This window comes from Trachemys scripta, chromosome 1 (genome assembly GCF_013100865.1).
Source record: "Trachemys scripta elegans isolate TJP31775 chromosome 1, CAS_Tse_1.0, whole genome shotgun sequence".
Lineage (NCBI taxonomy): Eukaryota > Metazoa > Chordata > Testudines > Emydidae > Trachemys > Trachemys scripta.
Window position 1 is genome coordinate 332,484,971 of NC_048298.1, and position 23,946 is coordinate 332,508,916.

General features: G+C 43.1%; 1 protein-coding gene across 1 annotated transcript; it reads left to right on the plus strand.

Annotated features, from left to right (window-relative positions):
* The first annotated feature begins 388 nt into the window (after positions 1–388).
* Positions 389–22,432, plus strand: THAP12 (THAP domain containing 12). The gene is made up of 5 exons (XM_034759145.1): positions 389–651; positions 14,956–15,076; positions 16,354–16,461; positions 17,781–17,817; positions 19,543–22,432. Exons 1-5 carry the CDS (start codon positions 563–565, stop codon positions 21,489–21,491), a joined length of 2,304 nt encoding a protein of 767 aa, XP_034615036.1. The 5' UTR covers positions 389–562; the 3' UTR covers positions 21,492–22,432.
* The last annotated feature ends 1,514 nt before the right edge of the window (positions 22,433–23,946 follow it).

Below are 23,946 nucleotides of genomic sequence, written 5' to 3' on the forward strand. Positions count from 1 at the left end.
GAGGATACGTAGTTATAGCTCCTCTGCCTCCAGCATGGGCCTCAGCCCCACTCTAGGGCTAGCTGCATTCTCCAGGCTCAGCCCATCTCCTGCCCATATAAACCTGGCCCTCTGGACTAGGCAGCTGCTGCCCGGCTGAGAGGCTGCGCTCCTCTAGCAGCCTGCCTCGGCCACGTCCTAGCATCTTGCTACCCTCCCATCAGTGACTTCTGCGCATGCGCGTCCCTTTCTTCTCGCTGCACCAGGCGCATGCGCACTGCCAGCTGGGTGGCGGGAACCCAGGCGCGCTTTTCCAACGCTTGTTCTCTTTAAAAACAACCCCCCCTCCCCCCAAAAAAAACACGCATGCGCACCCTGCATCTCCTCCGGGTCGCCCGGCCGGCTTGCGGCGCATGCGCGCTACCGCGCTGTCTGGCGTGGTGCACGGTGGGAAGGAGGCGGCTCTGTCCCGGCGGAGGGTGGCGGTGAATCCTCCCGGCCGCTCACAGCAGTGTAGAGCCGCTTCCCCCCCCGCCCGGAGGGAGCGCGGATTTAAAGGGGCAGAGACCCCGGCACGGGGACCATGCCGAACTTCTGCGCGGCTCCCAACTGCACCCGCAAGAGCACCCAGTCCGACCTGGCCTTCTTCCGCTTCCCGCGGGACCCGGTCAGGTGAGAGCCACGGGCAGCCCCGCTCCGGCCCGGCCGCGGCCCCCGCGTGCGGGTCCGGCCCGGCCGGGAGGAGACCCCGGGAGCGCCCGGCCTGAGCGGCCTCCCTCCCGCTCTGGGGCCGCTCCTCACCTGGGGCCGGGCCGGGCCTCCCCGCCGGGGGCTGAGTGGGGCGGGCCGGGCTGGCGCCTTCCCCGCCCGCAGAGGCGACCCGCTCGCCTGAGGACTCAGGCGGCCTCGCGCGCTGCTCCCGCGGGGCGGGGCTCCCGGCCACCCTCGGCCGGCCTGTGGCTGGGGGCGGCCGGGCGGCTGCGCAGACACGGCCCAGGGCCGTGGGGGCGGGGCGGGGGGTGTCGCTGGGTGAGTGACGGGCGCGGGGGGAGAGCGCGGGTCGGCAAGAGCCTGGGCTGGGGGGTGGGGGGGCAGAGCCAGGGATCTGGGAGGAGGGAGGGGGCATGAGAGTGAGACAGGAGGGGGAAGGTGACAGTCATGAGCTCCCAGGTGAAACAGGTAGACACCGGCTCATTGGTGAAACCCAGATACAGGCTCCACAAAAAGCATTTAACTCCCTAGTAGTGTATGTTGGTACCAGTGAGCTGTGCATGTCAAAGGCCGATGTTCATTTTCTCTAGTCTAACAAGTAATGGTGGCCAATATTTTCACGGATTTGGGTTGTCTCTCGTCTTGGTTGTTTGCTTGGGCCTTATTTTCAGAGCAGTTGCAACTCTAGATGATTTCAGTGGGAATGATGGATGCTCAGCACTTCTGAAAATCGGTCCCAGACTGTCCCAAGCTGAGCACTTCATAACTCAAGTACTTGATGGCAATGGCTGCTTTTGAAAATGTGGTTGTAAGAGAGGTTGTCAAGCTTGCCCAGTTGAATATGATGCCGTCTACTTAAACTCGGGTGGTCAAAGTGAGTTCCACTCGCTGTATACGGTCTGCAGAATTCTGTAATGCAGTCTGTGGCAAATCTATCCTTTACTATACTGGAAGAGTTGGCTCCTTGAATCAACAGTCCTCTGCCTACTGAGGGCGCACCATCTCTACAGTCTGCCTCTTGAATCAAGATGGAATAGTGCTTGCTGAGACCCATCATCTCTGTGGACTACACTTTCCTACAAAATTACGAAGTTGGCTGCAATTTCTGCAAAATGGAAGAGATTTGGTGCTGTCTGTTGAGTTGCACTGTTAATTTGCCAGGAGCCATTGTTGCAAGGTCTGGATGATGACAGGTTGAAAAAGCACATGTGCAATACAGATAGATAGATATGTATCTTCCCCAAATTCACTAAATCATACACACATTTTTTGACTGCTGGCTGTTGAGTGGCAGTTTAATATAGATGCTCTCTGTGTTGGCAGTATAGATGTTTTTGAAAAACATACAGTTTACCGTGGATAGTATGCCTGTTAGAAAGTAGTATATATTAATGTGTTCGAATATATTTCAAATTAACAACACTACCATTTGCAAAAACAACGAGGAGTCCTTGTGGCACCTTAGAGACTAACAAATTTATTTGGGCATAATCTTTCGTGGGCTAGAACCCACTTCATCAGATGCATGGAGTGGAAAAGGCAGTAGCAGGTGTGTATATATACATAGTACAAGAAAAGATTACCATGTATATGTACCTGCTACTGCATTTTCCACTCCATGCATCTGATGAAGTGGATTCTAGCCCACGAAAGCTTATGCCCAAATAAATTTGTTAGTCTCTAAGGTGCCACAAGGACTCCTCGTTGTTTTTGCTGATACAGACCAACGCGGCTACCACTCTGAAACTACCCTTTGCAGTTTTTCATTCCACGTGAAAGTTATCAGTTGTTTGAAGACCCTTAGAAAAATACAGGTCTTTTGCATCTTACGCACATTTAACATGCGCGATTTCAGCTTTACGCAGTCAGCAAAAACAAAAAAAGAGAAAAATAACAATTTTAATACTGTACCTGTAGGGCGGGCAATTCCGCTGGCCATTACACTCAATGTAATTTTGACTATACGCGATTTTCGCTTTACGCGCTGACTGCGGAACATAACCCCTGCGTAAGATGCGACAGACCTGTAAACAATATTGTATCTCAACTGTCATGTATCCCAATATCTGCTCCTGAAAGCAGACACTTGTATAAAAATTAAATGCATTAGTTTGCTTTTAAGTTGAATGCGTTGTTATGTATATCTTGGTTGCTGCACTTACAGCCTTTTTGTACTCAGGTGTAGTGTAATCATTATACATATGAACGTAACTGCATGTATTTTTGCACATTCTGTCTTTAGTGCCATAAACTCACTACTAACTACATTTTATTGCAAATCTGTTTATTCCAAAATAGCTGATCTTCATGATTTATGCCTGTTCATCTTGAGTTGTTGTACTGTGCCTAGCCTAGCCTGGGCATGAACAGTTTTTGGTAAATTTTCCATGTCTTCAGTCTCTTAATCTTTATTAGCATAAGTATTTAATATACCTGAAGAAAGAAGAATGAGGACAGCTGTCCTCCCATTGTGCACAATTATAAGAAAAGGGGCTAAATATTATAGTGATGGGGGGGTGGAGTGGGGTGGGGCAGGAAAGCATTTCCTTAGAGAACTGTGATCTTTGGAAATAAATGTAGAAATATAGGCCCCAAATCTGCAAAAACTCAGGCATGTGCTTAACTTGACACACTGTATAATCCCACTGAGGTCAAGAAGACTACTTGCTTTGTGTAAAATTAAGCAAATATATACGTTTTTTGCATCATCAGGATTATAATTATTTGCACTGAGTCTTGATAGTTTTACTGAAAATTGGTAGGAAGAGGCTGGAAAAGAATTTTAATCTAATACATTAAAATGACATGGAGTTACTTTACCATATTTTTAATGGAGTGTCTATAATTATCCCCTTCATAAGAATATTTGTTTCGTGCTTAAAATTTTCCTCTTATCTTCCACTCAATACTTTAGCACTTATGAAAAGCGTACAACAATTATGTGACCCACTCAGAAAACTGGGAGGTAGATAGCATGTCATGCAAGTATTACACAGAGGAAGCTCTCAACAGTTTTTATTTTTTCTGAAACCTATACAGTTCTGCTTTGGTCACATTTTTCATTTTAATTATATTTAACATTTATATAGTGCTTCCAAGTCATGAAATCATAGAAATGTAGGGATGGAAGGGACCTAGAGAGGTCATCTATAGCCCTCTTTCTGAGGCAGGACCAAGTATACCCAGACCGTTCCTCCCTTGGAAGTCCTTTTTATAATTATCAAGTAATTAGAATAAATTCATTTTGTTTTATCACTCTCTCTTTTATTGCTAAAGCAACTTTGTTCAGAGGTTCCCAGATTGAAAACCACTGCTCTAAAGACCAAACTTTTTGGGGGGAGACCCAGTTGAAGAAAACTGTTGATGTTTGCGACCCAACGGAGCTGGGGATGAGGGGTGTGGGAGGGGCAGAGGGTTGGGGTGTGGGGGTGAGGACTGTGGGGTGGGGCTGGGAATGAGGGGTTCAGGGTGTGGGAGGGAGCTCTGGGTTGGGGCAGCCATTTGAGATGCGGGAGGGAGTCAGGATTCTGGGCTGGGAGTACAGGGTCTGGGGTGAGGCTGGGGATGAGGGGTTGGGGTCAAGGAAAAGGTTCTGGGTTTGGGGGCTCAGCCGGGGATTGGGGCACCTACTTACCTGCAGCGACTCCCAGTCAGTGGCGCAGCTGGGGTGCAGAGGCAGGCCCTGGAAGTGGCCAGCAGCAGGTCCGACGATGAGGCAGAGGCATGTGACTCTTGCCCGCAGGCACCGCCCTCACCAGCTCCCATTGGCCGGTGCTAAGGGTGGGGGCAGTGTACGGAGTCCTGTGGCCCCTCCCGCCTAGGAGCTGGACTTGCTGCTGGCCACTTCCAGGGTGCAGCACAGTGTCGGAACAGGTAGGCACTAGCCTGCCTTAGCTTTTAACGTCCCGGTTGGCAATGCTGACCAGAGCCACTAGGGTCCCTGGGTGCTGAGGAAGGCAACCCAGTGTCTTACATGCTGTGACCCAGTACTGGGTCGCAACCCAAACTTTGAAAAACACTGCTTTAGAGCACTTACTGGCCTCTGGCAGGGTGGTTAAAAATCAATGATTTTTTTTTTTTTTAAAGAAAAAGGTTTTTTGATTATTTAAATTTATAATTTATTCCTTTAAACCTGTTCAAAATGAAATTTGAATTTAATACAAAATATGTTAAGGCCTAGACTTGTATTCTCTCAAAACATTTAAATAAAAAATAAATCGGTTGAATCCATGAACCTCTATCCAAAAACTTTGAGTTAACAGGTGCTTTTCTATATAAAGAAAGAACGGGGAAAAACATTTAACTTTTGAGGTTGAGCTTTATAAATGCATTCTATTAAGGGCTTGTTTTGTTTTAATAAAAATCTGATATGCTATTTTGTGTTTATTTAAATTTCAGTTACCATCCTAATGCAGCTTGACACAAATTATGAGTCATGCTACGCGTTTGTCATGGATTTCGTGCCCTCTGTGACTTCTGCAGCGGCCAGTGCGATTGGTTTCAGGGCTGCCCAAGCAGCTCTGGCAGCTGCATTACTGTCGCACTGGCCGCTGCTGGGGCAGTCTCCGGCCACTACCTTCCCTCCTCCCCCCTTCCGCCCCCCCTTCCCCCCCAACAGCAGCAGGAGGAGTTTGGGTGTGGGAGGAGACTGGTACCAGGTGATTTAAGCAAATATGTATAACTTAAACCATATCCATTAAATAAAAATAGTGTTTAATAGATTATGGTAAATTAAGTCATAAACAGGTTATTACAATTTTAAATTTAAATCAGTTTTAAAAGAAAATTGTTTTAAATCTGATTTTTTTTATCATTGATTTTTATCCACCCTGTAGAGAAGTAATTTATACTTCAGCCGTCAATAGAATGTTTCCTAAATAAAGTGGTCTTTCACCCTTTTATGAGATGTCATCAGATGTTTAAAAACAATCCTTTTAAACATCCATGATTGAAGAAGAGGCTTTCAAATCCTAGAGCTAAAAAGAGTGGTAATCAAAACAGCAGTGTAAACTCTTGTGGTAAGACTGGTCTTGTTCTGTGCCAATGAAGCACTTACAAAACAAATGCTGCATGATTACAGATGTACCAGTGACCATCTGTATTTATTTGCTGCATGAACTGTCTGGTACCACTTGGTTTAACAGATTTCTGTACTAAGGCCTGGTCTACACTACGGGGTTAGGTCAAATTTAGCCGCGTTAGGTTGATTTAAAAATGACTGCGTCCACACAACCAACCCGTTCCGTCGACCTAAAGGGCTCTTAAAATCGACTTCTGTACTCCTCCCCGACGAGGGGAGTAGTGCTAAAATTGACCGTGCTGGGTCGAATTTGGGGTAGTGTGGACGCAAATCAACAGTATTGGCCTCCGGGAGCTATCCCAGAGTGCTCCATTGTGACCGCTCTGGACAGCACTTTGAACTCCGATGCACTAGCCAGGTACACAGGAAAAGCCCCGGGAACTTTTGAATTTCATTTCCTGTTTGGTCAGCATGGTGAGCTCAGCAGCGCTCAGCAGCACAGGTGATCGCATATGCAGTCCCCCCACAATCGCAAACGAGCTCCAGCATGGACCGAAAGGGAGACACTGGATCTGATTGCTGTATGGGGAGAAGCATCTGTGCAGGCCAAACTCCAATCAAAAAGAAGAAATGCAAATATATTTGCCAAAATCTCACAGGGCATGTTGGACAGAGGACACACAGCAGTGCCGCATGAAAGTTAAGGAGCTCAGGCAAGCCTACCAAAAGACAAAGGAGTCAAACAGTCGCTCCGGGTCAGAGCCCCATACGTGCCGCTTCTATGATCAGCTGCATGGCATTCTGGGGGGGACCCTATAACTCTCCCACCACTGTCCGTGGACACCTGCAAGGGGGGAGTCACGCAACAAGGAGGAAGATTTTGTGGAGGAGGAGAATGTGCAGCAGACAAGCAGAGAATCCGTTCTCCCCGGCAGCCAGGACCTTTTCATCACCCTGGAGCCAATACTCTCCCAAGGCGGGATCCCCGACCCTGAAGCCAGAAAAGGCAGCTCTGGTGAGTGCACATTTGTAACTACACTGCAGGGGTTAAAAGCCGTAGTGTTTAATGTTTGATTTGCCCGGAAGAATTTGGATGCATTCACAGCTACAGGAAAAGTCTGTTAATGTGTCTGGGGATGGAGTGGGAATCCTCCGGGGACATGTCCATGAAGCTCTCCTGGAGGTACTCAGAAACTGTCTGCAAAGGCTTTCAGGGGAGGGCTGCCTTATTTTGTCCCCCACGGTAGGACACTTTACCATGCCAAGCCAGTAGCAAGTAGTCTGGAATCATTGCAGCACAAAGCATGGCAGCGAATGGTCCTGGGTTTTGGTCGCATTCAAGCAACATTCAATCTATATCTTTCTGTGTTAGCCTTAGTAGAGTGATATCATTCATGGTCACCTGGTTGAAATAGGGGAATTTTTGTAAGGGAACAATAAAAGGACTCTGTTCATGTTGGGCTGTTTGCACTTGGCTAAAAGGGATCATCCCAGAGAATTGCCACGCGGTGGGGTGGGGGTAGGTGTGTGCTGCACATCTACCCAAAAACCGCAGCCCCTCCTTTTAAATGTGAAACCCAACTCATTGCTTGCTCTGGGAAAGGAGGGTGCTGCAGTTTGAAAACATTCCCACATGTTATGAAGTCGTAAGAAGCCAACCCCGCGTTCCAAAAGGCTTACCATGGCTGCCTGGAAACCGAATTCTGTTGCCTAGCCGTGTCTGATGTGTCACCATACTGGCAGGCGCTCAATATAAAAGGCGAAATGCGACCTTGTACCTAAAGCACATGTGCTGTCTGCTGTGAATTGCTTGATTCCCTTTTGTTCTCAGAAATGTATCATCTTAAATTTTACTCTCCCTTTTTATCTCCCCCCAGGTGCAAATGTTTCTATGCTCCCCCTATCATCTCCGTCCCTGAGGTTATCGCAGATTAGAAGGCGAAAAAACGCACTTGCGATGATATGTTTTCCAAGCTCATGCAGTCCTCCCGCACTGATAGGGCACAGCTTAATGCATGGAGGCATTCAGTGGCAGAGGCCAGGAAAGAATTAAGTGAACGCAAAGAGCGGAGGCAGGACACGATGCTGAGGCTAATGGGGGAGCAAACGGATGTGATGAAGCGTCTGTTGGAGCTGCAGGAAAGCCAACGAGCACAGACCCCCGCTGCATCCATTGTATAACCGCATGCCCTCCTCCCCAAGTTCCATATCCACCTCACCCCGATGCCCAAGAACACATGGGGGGAGGGCTCCAGGCACCCAGCCACTCCACTCAGGAGGATGGCCCAAGCAGCAGAAGACTGTCATTCAAACAGTTTGTTTATTGTAGCCACACTAAAAATCAATGTGGCCTTGTCCTTCCCTCCTCCCCCACCCCACCCGGGCTACCTTGTCCGTTATCTCTTTTTTTGTTTTGTTTTTTAATTAATAAAGAAAGAATGCATGGTTTCAAAACGATAGTTACTTTATTTCGAAGGTGGGAGGGTGGTTGGCTTACAGGGAATTAAAATCAACAAATGGGGCGGGTTTGCATCAAGGAGAAATACACACAACTGTTGCACCGAAGCCTGGCCAGTCATGAAACTGGTTTTCAAAGTTTCTCTGATGCGCAGCGCGCCTTGCTGTGCTCTTCTAATCGCTCTGGTGTCTGGGTGCTCAAAATCGGATGCTAGGCGATTTGCCTCAACCTCCCACCCTGCCATAAACGTCTCCTCCTTACTCTCACAGATATTATGGAGCACACAGCAAGCAGCAATAACAATGGGAAAGTTGGTTGCGCTGAGCTCTGACCTAGTCAGCAAACCGCACCAACAAGCTTTTAAACGTCCAAAGGCACATTCTACCACCTTTCTGCACTTGCGCAGCCTATAGTTGAACTGCTCCTTACTACTGTCCAGGTTGCCTGTGTAAGGCTTCATGAGCCATGGGAGCAAGGGATAGGCTGGGTCCCCAAGGATAACTATTGGCATTTCAACATCCCCAACAGTAATTTTCTCGTCTGGAAAGTAAATCCCTGTTTGCAGCTGTTCGAACTGCCTGGAGTTCCTAAAGATGTGAGCGTCATGCACCTTTCCCAGCCATCCTATGTTGATGTCGGTGAAACATCCCTTGTGATCCACCAGTGCTTGCAGCACCATTGAGAAGTATCCCTTGTGGCTCACGTACTGGTTGGCAAGGTGGTCCAGTGCCAAGATGGGGATATGCGTTCTGTCTATCGCCCCACCACTGTTAGGGAACCCCATTGCAGCAAAGCCATACAATATGACCTGCACATTTCCCAGAGTCACTACCCTTGATAACAGAACGTCAATGATTGCATTGGCTACTTGGATCACAGCAGCCCCCACAGTAGACTTGCCCACTCCAAATTGATTCCCGAGTGACCAGTAGCAGTCAGGCTTTGCAAGCTTCCCCAAGGCTATCGCCACTCGCTTCTCAACAGTCAGGGCAACTCTCATATTGGTAGTCCTGCGCTTCAGGGTGGAGGAAAGCAACTCACAGAGTTCCAGGAAAGTGGCCTTATGCATGTGAAAGTTTCGCAGCCACTGTGAATCATCCTATTGCTGCAACCCTATGCGGTCCCACCAGTCTGTGCTTGTTTGCCGGGCCCAGAATCGGTGTTCCACTGTATCAACCAACCCCACTGCCACCGTGATGTCCCAGTTGCCACAGCCCGTGCTTTCAGGAACATCTGTGTCCATGTCCTCATCAAAATCCTCCTCGTGCTGGCGTCTCTTAGCCCGATTCTGCATATACTCCAGGATAATGCGCGAGGTGTTTACAGTGCTCACAACAGCTGAGCGGGCTCCATGCTTGCCGTGGTATGGCGTCTGCACGGGTAACCCAGGAAAAAAGGCGCAAAACGATTGTCTGCCGTTGCTTTCACGGAGGGAGGGGCGACTGACGACATGTACCCCAAACCACCTGTGACAATGTTTTTCCCCATCATGCATTGGGGGCTTAACCCAGAATTCCAATGGGCAACGGAGACTGTGGGATAGCTACCCACAGTGCACCGCTTTGTAAGTCGATGCTAGCCGCGGTAGTGAGGATGCACTCCACCGACTTAATATGCTTAGTTGGGACATACGCAATCGACTGTATAAAATCGATTTCTAAAAATCGACTTCTAAAAAATCTGCCTAATTTCATAGTGTAGACATCCCCTTAGTTACTGATTGCTTTCTTTTGAACTTGAAAGAAAGTTTTGCATTTTCTGGTATTACCAAAAATGTTTGGTTTTGCCATGTTTCCACTGTGGTATATAAATGAGCTACTTACTGAAAGTATCAGTATAAAATTTCTCCATTCTTCTAAAATAAGCATATTTTTAATTAATTGGTGTTTGGAAGATACACTGTCATAGGTCTGTTGTGTAGTTACTGGGTGTTTGAGTTCTAGGCTCCTGCTGCTGTATTTTTCCTGCTTTGGTCCCTCAGAGTTAGCCTATATCATTCTTCTGACTGAATACAGGACTGGAACAGGATACATTATTGCTGAAGTGAAAGTAGGCAGTGACTGCAGGATCTGCCAATCTGCCAATTCTGCTTCTCTTCGCCCCCATACCTCCTGCAAGTCAGTTTATTAAAAGTAGTGTATAACCCCATAGATTGCACATAACATTCCTTTCACATTCTTTACACCTTCCACTGGTATGTCACCAGTCTATTGCACCTACAGCATGTATGAAACTTGAAACTGCTACAGACGTTGTGGTCCAAAAAGAGTGCAAGCCTAGTTGTCTTTCTCATTCAGCCTAATACACCTAAGTCTTTTGGGCTCAGTGACTGAAACTTCACATTTCACGTGCACCAAACAGCCAAACTTTTGGGACTCTCATTCTGTAGTTTATAAAGTAGAGTGAGGGTGGAAGGATGAATTGATTGAAGCTGGGAGGGTCCTGTGGATAAGAGAAGTCAGCAGAGATAAGGATATTTTTCATTGCACTTTGAACTAGCGATCCTTAGCTTGTGCCGTATGTCATTTTCTTTATTAGTTATCTTCATTTATTTGCACGTTTGTTAATATTTTCCCCTCCTTTCCCCCAATTTTGCAAAAAGTACACTTTTCTTAACAAGGACTCTGTATTTACTTTTTGAAATTGTCAATTGTAAGTGCAAAACAAGGATCTGAGGGGATTTTGTTTTGTTTTTAAAGTGGACTGAAGATTTTTTTTTTTTTAATAGCTGAATGGATTTCAATAGTGAATAGACTGAGGTAGGATGTAATGAATTTTAGTAAAATGGTACACCTCTACCTCAATATAACACTGTCCTTGGGAGCCAAAAAATCTTACCGCGTTATAGGTGAAACCGCGTTACATTGAACTTGCTTTGATCCACCGGAGTGCGCAGCCCCAGCCCCCCGGAGCACTGCTTTGCCACGTTATATTCAAATTAGTTCTATATCGGGTCGCGTTATATCGAAGTAGAGGTGTATATATTTTGTTTGTAAATCTCTCCATACCTTTCCTATAACTTTTTGGAGAAGGGAATGTGTCTTCTATGTTTGTAGGAGGGGCAGTCCCATGACCACTGGGAGCCCTACCAGAATATAAACAATAACTTTTAAAAAGAGCTCTAGACTAAGTGTGAAAAATTTGAGCTCCGCTTAGAACTTTTGGGGAGTGGCCAGAAGTTGGATCAGTTGAAGTAAAATTGTCACTGAAAATGGGAGTTATAATGAGAGTTCCTTCTGAGTTACTGCTATAGTGTCCATCATAATGCTGTAATTCTATATAGGCATCTGTGGTCCTCTTTGACTTTGTTTAGGTTGGGGCATATGTCAAGGAGGAGCTGGTGGATATAGAACAGCTAATTATATGATTATGATAGTGACCCAGTCATTACTCTTGTATGGGAGTTGTGTAGGTTTTCAGTCATCATATTGTATCTCAAAGTCTGAAGATAAGAATGGCCATACTGGGTCAGACGAGTGGTCCATTTAGCCCAGTATCCTGTCTTCCGATAGTGGCCATTGCCAGGTGCTTCAGAGGGAATAAACAGGTAATCATCAAGTGATCCATTCCCAGCTTCTGGCAAACAGAGGCCAGGTAACTTCAGAGCAGGGGTGGCTAACCTGAGCCTGAGAAGGAGCTAGAATTTACCAGTGTACATTGCCAAAGAGCCACAGTAATACATTAGCAGCCTGCCATCACCTCCCCTTCCTGCCCCCAGCACCTCCCACCCACCAGCAGCCCCGCCGATCAGCACCTCGCCTCCCTCCCCGCGCCTCCTACCCACTATGATCAGCTGTTTCATGGCATGCAGGAGGCTGTGGGGGGGAAAAGGGGGAAGAACTAGGACCTGACAGACTCGGGGAAGGGGCAGGGGCCTTGGGGAAGGGGTGGAATGGAGATAGGGCCTGGGGCAGAGACAGGGGTTGAGCAGTGAGCACCCTCCAGCACATTGGAAAGTTGGCACCTATAGCCCAGCCCCGGAGTTGGCGCCTATACAAGGAGCCACATATTAACTTCCTAAGAGCCACAGGTTGGCCACCCCTGCTTCAGAGAATGGTTTTGCATGCCTGACTAAACTGGCTAATAGCCACTGATGGACCTATTCTCCAGGAACTTACTTAGTTCTTTTTTGAACCCTGTTATAGTCTTAACCTATACATCATACTCTGGCAAAGAGTTCCACAGGTTGGCTGTGCGTTGTGTGAAAAAATACTTCCTTTTGTTCATTTTAAATATGGTGCCTATTAATTTCATTTGGTGACCCCTAGTTCTTGTGTTATGAGAAGGAGTAAATAACACTTCCTTATTTACTTTCTCCCTACCAGTCATGATTTTATAGACCTATCATCTCCGCCCTTAGTCGTTTCTTTTCCAAGCCGAAAAGTCCGAGTCTTCTTAATCTCTCCTGATATGAAAGCTGTTCCATACCCCTAATAATATTTGTTGCCCTTCTCTGTACTTTTTCCAGTACATCTTTTTTGAGATGGGGTGACCAAATCTGCACGCAGTATTCAAGATGTGGGCGTACCATGGATTTATATAGAGCAGTAGTTCTCAACTACTAGGTCTGGTGCCCCCTAGGGGGCCTCAAGCAGGTTTCAGGAGGGCCTCCAAGCAGGGCCAGTATTAGACTTGCTGGGGCCCAGGGCAGAAAGCTGAAGTCCCTTTGCATGGGGCTGAAGCTCAGGTCCCTGAGTCCCCCACCTCTTCAGGTTGAAGCAGAAGCCTGAGCAGTGTAGCTTCATGGGGGCTACTGTGGTGTGGGGCCCCAGGCAATTGCCCGGCTTGCTACCCCCTAATGCCGCCCTGGCTTTTATATGCAGAAAACCAGTTGTTGGGGCACAGGTAGGCCATGGAGTTTTTATGGCATGTTGGGGTAGCCTTAGAAAGCAAAACGTTGAGAACCCCTGATATAGAGGCAATACAATAGTTGCTGTCATCTTATCTGTCCCTTTCCTAATGATTTCCAACATTCTGTTAGATTTTTTGACTGCTGCTGCATATTGAGTGCATGTTTTTAGAGATCTATCCACAATGACTCCAAGATCTCTTTCTTGAGTGGTAACAGCTAATTTAGACGCCCATCATTTTATATGTATAGTTGGGATTATTTTTTGTTTAATGCATTCAATGCATTTATTAACATTGAATTTAATTTGCCATTTTGTTGTCTAGTCACCCAGTTTTGTGAGATCCCTTTATATCTTCGCCATCTGCTTTGGACTTTAATTATGTTGAGTGGTTTTGTATCATCTGCAAATTTTCCCACCTCACTGTTTACCCCTTTTTCCATTTCACTTGTGAATATGTTGAACAGTACTGATCCCAGTACAGACCCCTGGGGGACACCACTATTTACCTCTCTCCATTCTGAAAACTGACCATTTATTCCTATCCTTTGTTTCCTATATTTTAAGCAGTTACTGATCCATGAGCAGACCTTCCCTCTTATCCCATGACATCTTATTTTGCTGAAGAGCCTTTGGTGAGGGACCTTGTCAACGGCCTTCTGAAAATCTAAGTACACTATATCCACTGGATGACCCGTGTCCCCCTCAAAGAATTCTAGTAGATTGACAAGGCATGATTTCCCTTTACAAAAACCATGTTGACTCTTCCCCAACAAATTATGTTCATCTATGCGCCTGACCATTCTGTTCTTTACTATAGTTTCAACCAATTTGCCTGGTAGTGATAATTGGCTTCTGTGGTGTCATGTAGTGAAGACTTCATAATACCAATTATCATATATCTACAGATAATACTCCTTCCAGAGAATTCTATTTGTTGGTAGAGTCAATTTTTTGGAAAATAATAAGATATTATAATAGCTGCCAGAAACTTACAGATTAATGACATTTTTCTGAGGGACATGCACAAATGAAATAGCAGATCAGCTTCATTATAGTAATTTTGCATCAGTCTTGTGCATGTGCTGGCTCAAAATGTCCTTGGCAAAGACTTGATTAAATATATCCATTGGATAAATGGAAAGCCAACTAATAAGTTTATATCATTTGCTCTTTAACATGTCTTATGCACAAGAGAAAATACTTCCAGATTTAAAAGGGGTCTTATTAAGATCAAGACTTCTTTCAAGCCCTATGGTATCTGACACAAAAGTAAGCAAGGTTCTTGAGATGGCACAAAACCAAACGTTTTATAATATATATAGTGTATGTCTATTGAAGATTTATTTCAAACTGAGATGATTTCTCTGGATTGCCTGTCTTCTACTTGACATTTTTTTACTTTAGTGTTCAAAGATCCATTGTAAATGTATAGCTTTGCCCTTGGAAATCACCAACAAGAAAAATACTCAAAATTGTATTTTGTGTCAAAAAATCTACTCTTTTAAAACTTGTCAGATTTATTAAGGGAGGAGGGAAATGGTTTTTCTTCAGGAATAAAATGTTAGCATGTCTTCACTCACGAACAACTGCACAACAAACCATTGTGCTTCTGAGGTGTAGTTAGAAAAATGTTGCTTAGAGGAAAAGTTTGAAATATTTAAGCATCTGAGGTTGCGTTAAACTGAGTAAAAAGAGAAAAGCAAAAATTTTAAATGGTTCAAACAGGAACATGTTTGGGTGTGTCCCTCCCGCCCCTTTTTCCTTGTAATTTGACTATAAGCTCCCAACCCCCCACCTGAAAATGAATAAAAAGGCTTATTTCAAACATTAATGTAAAAAAATGTTGTTTATGGTGACTGTCTTAGAAATTATAGCGGGCTTTTTTGTTTAAACTTAAACTATTAAAGTAACTAAAGTTTGTGTTTTACATGCAGATGTCAGAGGTGGGTGGAGAACTGTCGAAGGGCAGATTTAGAAGATAAAACTCCAGATCAGCTGAACAAGCACTACAGATTATGTGCCAAACACTTTGAGACCTCTATGATATGTAGAAGCGTAAGTAAAGGCAACTAAACATCTATTTCACATTGTGTAAAATGTACCTAAGTTCATTTTCCTGCTTAAAACATTAACCTTAGGATCAAGAAGTCTTTTACTACTTTTTTAAAATAGAGATGTCTTATCAAAGAGAAATTTTTAAAGTGAAGGTAACTGTTTCACTCCTATTTTTATGTAGTATCTTTAGCTAATGGAGTGACATCTTAACTGTTCCCATGACAGTGGGAAATAGGATCGTGGGTTTTACAGCAAACTTAAATTTGTGGGCAGAATCCTATTTCTTGATTTTTATGTGCATAACTCCTATGTTTTAAATGGTCTTTCAACCACATAATGTTACTTAATATAAAAATATGCAGGACAGCGTTTTAGCTCTGGGAGTCAGAAAAAAAACTATTTTAGGGACTAATATGTAATCAAAATTGGAATTTTATGAAGTTTAGTTTGGCTTGAGATGATTTTTTTAAGCAATAATTCATATTTGAGAATGATCAGCTGAATCCTGTTGCTAGCAGAATATAATCAGCTTTGCTGGCTTATGTTTTCGCTATATAGAAAACAGTACTTAAAGAGCATCTGGTGCCTTATGCAAAACTATGAAATATATTCTATATAGGAAATGTGAGCATAAAGTTTTTCTTAGCAGAGACATTTGTATGAAAACACTATGTAGAAGGCTTCTGCTACTGCTTATTCTGCCATTAAAATCATAATTATCCATCTGATATTTTAAAGTAGTTATGTCACAAGTGGACACTCTGACTTGAGATGCAGGAGTAGATGAACTTTTACATGGAGAGAGAATATTTGTTTAATTGTCCCTAGTGAAAATAAGTAATGAAGAAGGAAACATGATAGAAGCAGAATTTCCTCTTCATAAAATGGTTTCTTAATGATGCATGGTGGGGTCTTTCTTTCAGAATAATTGGTTTTAAATGTGCAATGGTTAAAGTAAAAGCATTGTATTGGGGGAAGATGATGTGATCTAAAGATAAAAAATAGATTTAAGAGACCTTTATATAATAAGTGGTCATTATGGGTGCCACTTTTTTGTTAAAATATTCCACTACAGCATCAAACAATCAAAGTGAAACTATCTGGAAACAGACCAGCCTAGCTTTAATACCCATGTAAAGTTCAAAATGACAGACTTCCAAATATAAATGGTAAAATGTAAGCCTAAGCTTTGAAATTGTTATGTTTAATAATTTCTGTACTGAGACACAGAACGTTTTTAAAGGAAATTTCTGATCTAGACATCTTTCTCTTTACAGAGTCCTTACAGAACAGTTTTACGAGATAATGCTGTGCCAACTATATTTGACCTTACAAGTCACTTGAACAATCCACACAGCAGGCACAGAAAGAGAATAAAAGAGTTGGTATGTTTAAATTTAATCTTCTTGTACTAAGGCAGTAAAAGCAAGCAAATAGAATTTGTGTAGAGATGCCCAGATAACCGTAATACCTTGCACTTGTGTATCCTTCTGAGTGTCATTGTGAAGAAAATATCATAGTAGGCATTATTGGAAAATTTAAATATTAAAATCTTAAACTAATAGAATTGGGGAATATCTAAGGCTACATCTACATTACAGGGGGGAGTCGATTTAAGATACGCAAATTCAGTTACGTGAATAGCGTAGCTGAATTCAACGTATCGCAGCCGACTTACCCCGCTGTGAGGACGGCGGCAAAATCGACCTCTGCGGCTTCCTGTCGACGGCGCTTACTCCCACCTCCGCTGGTGGAGTAAGAGCGTCGATTCGGGGATTGATTGTCGCGTCCCGACAGGACGCGATAAATCGATCCCCAAGAGGTCGATTTCTACCCGCCGATTCAGGCGGGTAGTGTAGACCTAGCCTCAGGAAATGAAAATGATAAAACAAAGAAGTGTTGCTCAGAGCTGGTTTAGAAGAGACTTGATACAGATTATGGATGCACTTCATAGATTTTCCACTGAAAATCTTGCTGTATGTGGATTTTCATGATCACCGTTTTACTAGGCAGAATTCCAGAGTTGGTTTGTTTTGTTTTTAGTTCATTGTTGAATGATAGTGACCACCTTTTAAAATGTTTGTAATCAGAAGTAAGCAGCTTCTGCTGAAATAGCAGATTGCCAGTGGCTCCATTGTATGTTTCACAGAGACCCTGCCTGCAGGTTTTGTATGGTCTTTAAATGTTTATGTATGACGGAAATTAGGGGCTATAACATTTCATAATTATAGTGGCATTTGCAAAACATTACAGATTTCTAAAAACTTCTTTATAGTTTTGATAAGCCTACGTAATGATGATCAAATCCTAGCAATTAGAATTGAAAAAATTCTGCTAGTTTACTTAGTACATCTCCCTGCCAGAACAAAATTCTTCCATAAAATTAATTATCTAGTGCTTTCAAAATTAAAACTGTACAATGTTCTTAATGACAGGGCTCCCTCCCACTTACTTTAGGGTACTGTTCCACTATGTGATAGATCAATACATCTTCAGATAGACTTGACATTATTGCTGTACCCTCACTGAGATCTATCTGAAAACATTCAGATTCTTCTGAATGCATAGCACCTGTCTAATAAGTATTAGGACTCCAAAAACAGCTTTATTTAGAATTTTAATAGCTAGTCTTGAAGTTCTTCAGCAATTTGAGACCACATGCCATATGCCAGACAGTATCATAACTTTTTTTTTCTTCCCCAAGAGTGAAGATGAAATAAGAACATTGAAGCAGCAAAAGAGTAAGTGGCCAATAAATTTAAGTTTGAGTTTGTAGTGATGAATAGATTTTTAGGTATAGCACTAGTTTAGGCAAATAAGGTAGTATATACTCGATCATAAGCCGGTGTCTTTCTAAGCCGACCCCCTTAAGATGGATAAGTAAAAATGGAAATTTTTTATAACCCGTTCATAAGGTGACCCTATAATTCAGGGGTCAGCAAACTTTGGTTCCCGGGCCGTCAGGATGAGCCGCTGGTGATCCAAGATGGTTTGTTTACCTCGAGCGTCCGCAGGCATGGAGGTAAACCTAAGTAAACAAAGTGTCCCGGCACGCCAGCTGCTTACCCTGACGGGCCGGGTCAGCAAGTGGTGGGGAAATTTTTTTGCGGGGAGAAGCTGGGAGTCAGGGGAGTAACCCCTGTGACAACCCCCACATGACCCCACCCCTAGCCTGGGACCCCCAAACTCTCCCCATCCCATCCCTTCCCACCTTATCTGGGGAGGGCCAGGGGAGGATGTTTGTGGCCTGGTTGGAGCTGCTCCGGCAGGCTGGGCAGCGCGGCCGCAGCCTGCTCCAGCGGGCCAGACCGGGCGGGGTGGCCGCAGTATGTTCCAACGGGCTGGGCCGGGCGACACGGCCGCAGCGTGCTCCGGTGGGCTGGGCGGCACAGCCACAGTCTGCCCCAGAGCTGCAGCTGCTTCGGAGGCTGGGGGGAGAGCAGCGTGGCTAGAAGCAGAGAGACTCTGGCCCCATCTCTTCCCTTCTGACTCTGCTGCCTGTGCTGCCTCTCCTTGCTCCCTCTGTTGGGGGGAGGGGCTGTGTCTCACCTCTCCCTCTCTATACCCATTCATAAGCCAACCCCCTTCTCTGGTGCTTTCCTTTTTTACCAAAAAAATTTGGCTTATGAACGAGTATATACGGTACATTATTGTTAATTTGTACAGTAAGGTTAGGTAGAGCAATGCCCCTCTGCCACGTACATTGGCCAAACCGGACAGTCTCTACGCAAAAGAATGAATGGACACAAATCTGACATCAGGAGTCATAACATTCAAAAACCAGTAGGAGAACACTTTAACCTGTCTGGTCATTCAATGACAGACCTGCAGGTGGCAATTTTGCAACAAAAAAGCTTCAAAAACAGACTCCAATGAGAAACTGCTGAGCTTGAATTGATATGCAAATTAGATACAATCAATTTAGGCTTAAATAGAGACTGGGAATGGCTGAGCCATTACAAACATTGAATCTATCTCCCCATGTAAGTACTCTCACACTTCTTATCAAACTGTCTGTACTGGGCTATCTTGGTTATCACTTCAAAAGTTTTTTTTTCCTCTTACTTAATTGGCCTCTCAGAGTTGGTAAGACAATTCCCACCTTTTCATGCTCTCTGAATGTGTATATATATCTCCTCAATATATGTTCCATTCTATGCATCCGAAGAAGTGGGCTGTAGCCCACGAAAGCTTATGCTCAAATAAATTTGTTAGTCTCTAAGGTGCCACAAATACTCCCATTCTTTTTGCGGATACAGACTAACACGGCTGCTACCCTGAAACCACTTTAATTCTGTCCAATAATATTACAAATAGTTCCCCACACTGACACTGTTTAATTAAATTGTAAATACTATGGATTTTCCAGTTGGCAATTGTATAAATATAGTTGTAGTGGGGGAAGTAAATGCAGCAAACTTTCTATATGAAGAAGTCTTAGGCTTGTGATGTCTTTTATTTTGTAGTTGATGAAGCCTTTGAACGGGAACAGGCAAATCAAGAGTTGAATGAGAGCAGTGCTCAGAACACTGTTTCAGAAGAAGGAGGAGAAGAGCAAGAAGAGGAAGTTGTTCCTTTAACGCTGGAAGAGAGGGAAAACAAAGATTACCTTAAATCTTTATTTGAAATTTTGATCCTCATGGGCAAACAAAATATTCCTTTGGACGGCCATAATGCTAATGAACTTCCAGAAGGTATCTTCACCCCAGATAATTTTCAAGCTTTGTTGGAATGCAGAATAAATGCTGGAGATGAGGTTCTGAGAAAACGATTTGAGATGGCTGCAGTAAACCTGGAGTATTGTTCTAAAACGCAACAGAAACAGATGCTTGAGATCTGTGAGAGCTGTGTAAGAGAAGAGACGCTCAGGGAAGTAAGAGACTCCCACTTCTTTTCCATTGTCACTGATGAGGTAGTAGATATAGCAGGTGAGGAGCACTTACCAGTGTTGGTCAGGTTTGTTGATGAGTCCCACAATCTGAGAGAAGAATTTGTAGGGTTTTTGCCTTATGAGGCAGATGCTGAAATTTTAGCTGTTAAGTTCCATACAACTATTATTGAAAAATGGGGTCTAAACATGGAGTACTGTCGAGGTCAAGCCTATATTGTCTCCAGTGGATTTGCTTCAAAAATGAAAATTGTAGCTACAAGACTCTTGGAAAAGTATCCACAAGCTGTGTACACGCTCTGTTCCTCTTGTGCTCTAAATGTATGGCTGGCAAAATCCGTCCCTGTTGTTGGCGTTTCTATCGCTCTAGGGACGATAGAAGAAGTTTGTTCATTTTTTAATCAGTCACCACAGTTATTAGTAGAACTGGACAACATAATCTCTGTTCTTTTTCAGAACAGTGAGGAAAAGAGTAATGAACTGAAAGAGATTTGCCATTCTCAGTGGACAGGTAGACATGATACTTTTGAGATTTTAGTGGACCTAATGCAAGCACTGGTACTGTGCTTGGATGGTATAAGCAGTGATGTGTCTGTCAGATGGAGTAACTTCGTTGTTGGACGAGCATTTGTACTTTCAAGTGCATTAACAGATTTTGACTTCATCGTCACTGTTGTAGTTCTGAAAAACGTTCTGTCTTTTACAAGAGCCTTTGGAAAAAATCTCCAAGGCCAAACATCAGATGTGTTCTTTGCAGCCAGCAGCTTAACAGCAGTGTTGCATTCGCTGAATGAAGTGATGGAGAATATTGAAGTTTATCATGAATTTTGGTTTGAAGAAGCAACAAATTTGGCCACAAAGCTAGATGTACAAATTAAACTCCCTGGAAAATTTCGCAGGGCACAGCAAGGTAGTTTGGACTCTGATGTAACATCAGAAAATTACTACAAAGAAGCACTTAGTGTTCCAACTGTAGAGCACATTATTCAGGAATTAAAAGATATATTCTCAGAACAACACCTAAGAGCTCTTAAATGTTTATCTTTAGTGCCCTCAGTCATGGGACAACTAAAATTTAATACGTCTGAGGAACATCATGCTGATATGTACAAAAATGACCTACCTAATCCAGATACACTCTGTGCAGAACTTCATTGTTGGAGAATCAAATGGAAGCATAGAGGAAAAGATATTGAGCTTCCAGCTACCATTTATGAAGCACTTCATTTGCCTGACATCAAGTTTTTCCCTAATGTGTATGCATTGCTTAAAGTTCTGTGCATCCTTCCAGTGATGAAAGTGGAGAATGAGAAATATGAAGTAGGACGAAAGCGCTTGAAGGCGTACCTGAAAAACACCTTGACGGAACAGAGGTCAAGTAACTTAGCTTTGCTTAATATAAACTTTGATATAAAACATGACTTGGATTTAATGGTGGACACCTACATCAAACTCTATCCAGACAAAGTAGAATTTCAAGAAGACTTTCTTCCCTCAAACAATTCAGAAGTAACTGAAGATGCTTAGAAAAAAATCTTTAATCAGTTTGTTGAAACAGTTTTTCTATTCAGACTTTAACATCAAGAGGAAAACTATAAAATGTATGTAATCTACTTAATCATTACAATTGTATTTCCATTTTAGACCTCAGATTGAAGAAGCAGTGGCCAGTAACACAAGTTATGTTCTGTTGATCCACATTAAATTACTATTATGTGAACAAAAACACCTTTGAAAATAAACAAGTGTGCTTCACAAAGACAGTTCTCAAACGCTTCATCTGATTGACATGACTAGGTGCTCATTTTTGTTGTGTCATTTTGGAAAAGTAATTTATGATCACTGTGGATCCTATGGCATTGTTTCATACTTATGTATAAAAAAATGCAGGAAAACAAGGTAGAATGAAATCCATTGCTTACCAGTTACTACTAGGATTTGTGGTTTATTTGGAAACTGTTTAAAAAATAAGGAAATGGTATATTTGAATAACTGAGTGGAGAGTGAATTCTTCTATCACAGTCATCACACTGTGGACTGTGTTCTCCACATCAAGTGAATATCAGTGAGTGTGAAGGTACGTTAAGGTTTCAATGGAAGAGCTAGCCTTTCTCAATCACCTGATTGTATTGTTTACATTCCTTTGTGTGAGCCGCACAACTATTTTTTCTTTTTAAGCTTTTAACAGGTATGAATTGAATATTAAATCTAAAATCCTGAAAGATACTGACTGTAAAATTTATTCCATAAGCATCTAAAATCATTTGGTTTTGTCTTTACTGTTACACTAAAGTGTATCTATTGCCTCCCATCTTTATTTGTAAACATACCCTGGAAAAATTAGAAATAAGTTTGTTGTTTGTCCAGAAGTGACTTGGAAAATATTGCTGTTATTTTTGGCACAAAGTAAACAATTTTGTATAGTTTTATTTCAATCTAAAATAAAATGTGAATTTGCTTTTCTTTTTTTTTAAGTAGTACTGATATTTATTAGTAAAGCAATGCTTCCTGAGGGGGGAGAGTGTTTTTTATGAAGTGATTTTTGGCTTATATTGTTCATACAGTTCCATCCAGTGGCATTACATTAAAATGTTAGATGGGAGTAAATTTCCATTTCTCGTTAGTTTGGGAATGATACATGTAAGATCACCTTTCATGTATATGGTATACTTACATTGTGTAAGAGTTTTTAAAAATTTCTTGTAGCATAGCTTTAAATACAACATTCTTCAAGATAAAAATACTTTATTTGAATGGGACGTAGTCATCTTTAAACATTTATTAAAATGTATCTTTAGTTACTACACCTGAGTTCCCCTGGCCAGTTTTTGTAGGTTTTTTTTACTTACGGTCACACTTAATTTCTTTTTAAAAAGAAATAAAAATGTTTCTCTCCCAAATTGCAGTGGGAAAGATTCCCACAAACAGGGAAAACTAACTATACATGAGAAAGTGTGACACAATGTACATAGTGCTGTAAAATATACAAAGTGAAAAACATGGAGAAAGTAGCATTTTTCCCATCTTAATCATTGTTCTAGGAATCTTAAATCTCTCAAATCAATGCCAATACCGTTGTTCCCAGTTTTGGCGGGCATTGCACCTGCCAACATCAGGTGAGACACTGCTGTGATCTGGGAGTACAAGATCCTGGCTGCTCCGGACCTGCTGATACGCCAAGACCTCAATTCACTGCCACTCTCCCATCTCAAATCCAGAAAGCCTTTCTGGCTTCATGTGTCAATGCAACAGGTCAACGTATAGGATGTTAGCACTTGCTGGCTTGAATCATGGGCTGCTTGTGATGTCCCAAACAAAGACTTGATTGAAGATCCAACGAAAAGTCCCAGGATTCTGCCTTCCTCATAGGCAGTGGACTACACTCAACTGCATTCAGACAGCATATGGAAGGTATCTCTTCCACAAATGGAAAATCAGAGAATCACTAAATTGTGACTGTGGTGGGGTACAAACCATGTGACACATCATGGACAGCTGCCCCCGTTCACACTTACAGTGGTGGCACAGGTGCCTTTTTGGTTGGTTGTTTTGTTTGTGTATTTTGCCACTGATACTACTTATGAATTGGAATTTGCACAGAAAATCATGACACATTTTTGAAAACCTGTTGAACTTGGACTATCCCTGGTCTGACCTTCCTCCTTTTTATTGATATGGGAAGGCCAAAATGGTGATGTCCCACAGGATGAACACCCCAAACTGACTTCTCTTAATTTCCTTTAGCGAGCATTCCCAATTTTGGTTATTTGGTAAAAACTTATGAGCATTGTTTCATTTATTTTTCAATGTAGAAATGTAGCTATCTAACAAACTGAAGTGCAATTCTGGTGACATTTATTGAATTCCCTGATGCACAACATCAGGCAAAGTTGTTTTGGTGGGATATTTTTTAATGCACTGTGTGTATATATTCATGTTAATAGAATGCTGCTAACACCACATAATTTATGACCAATAGTGA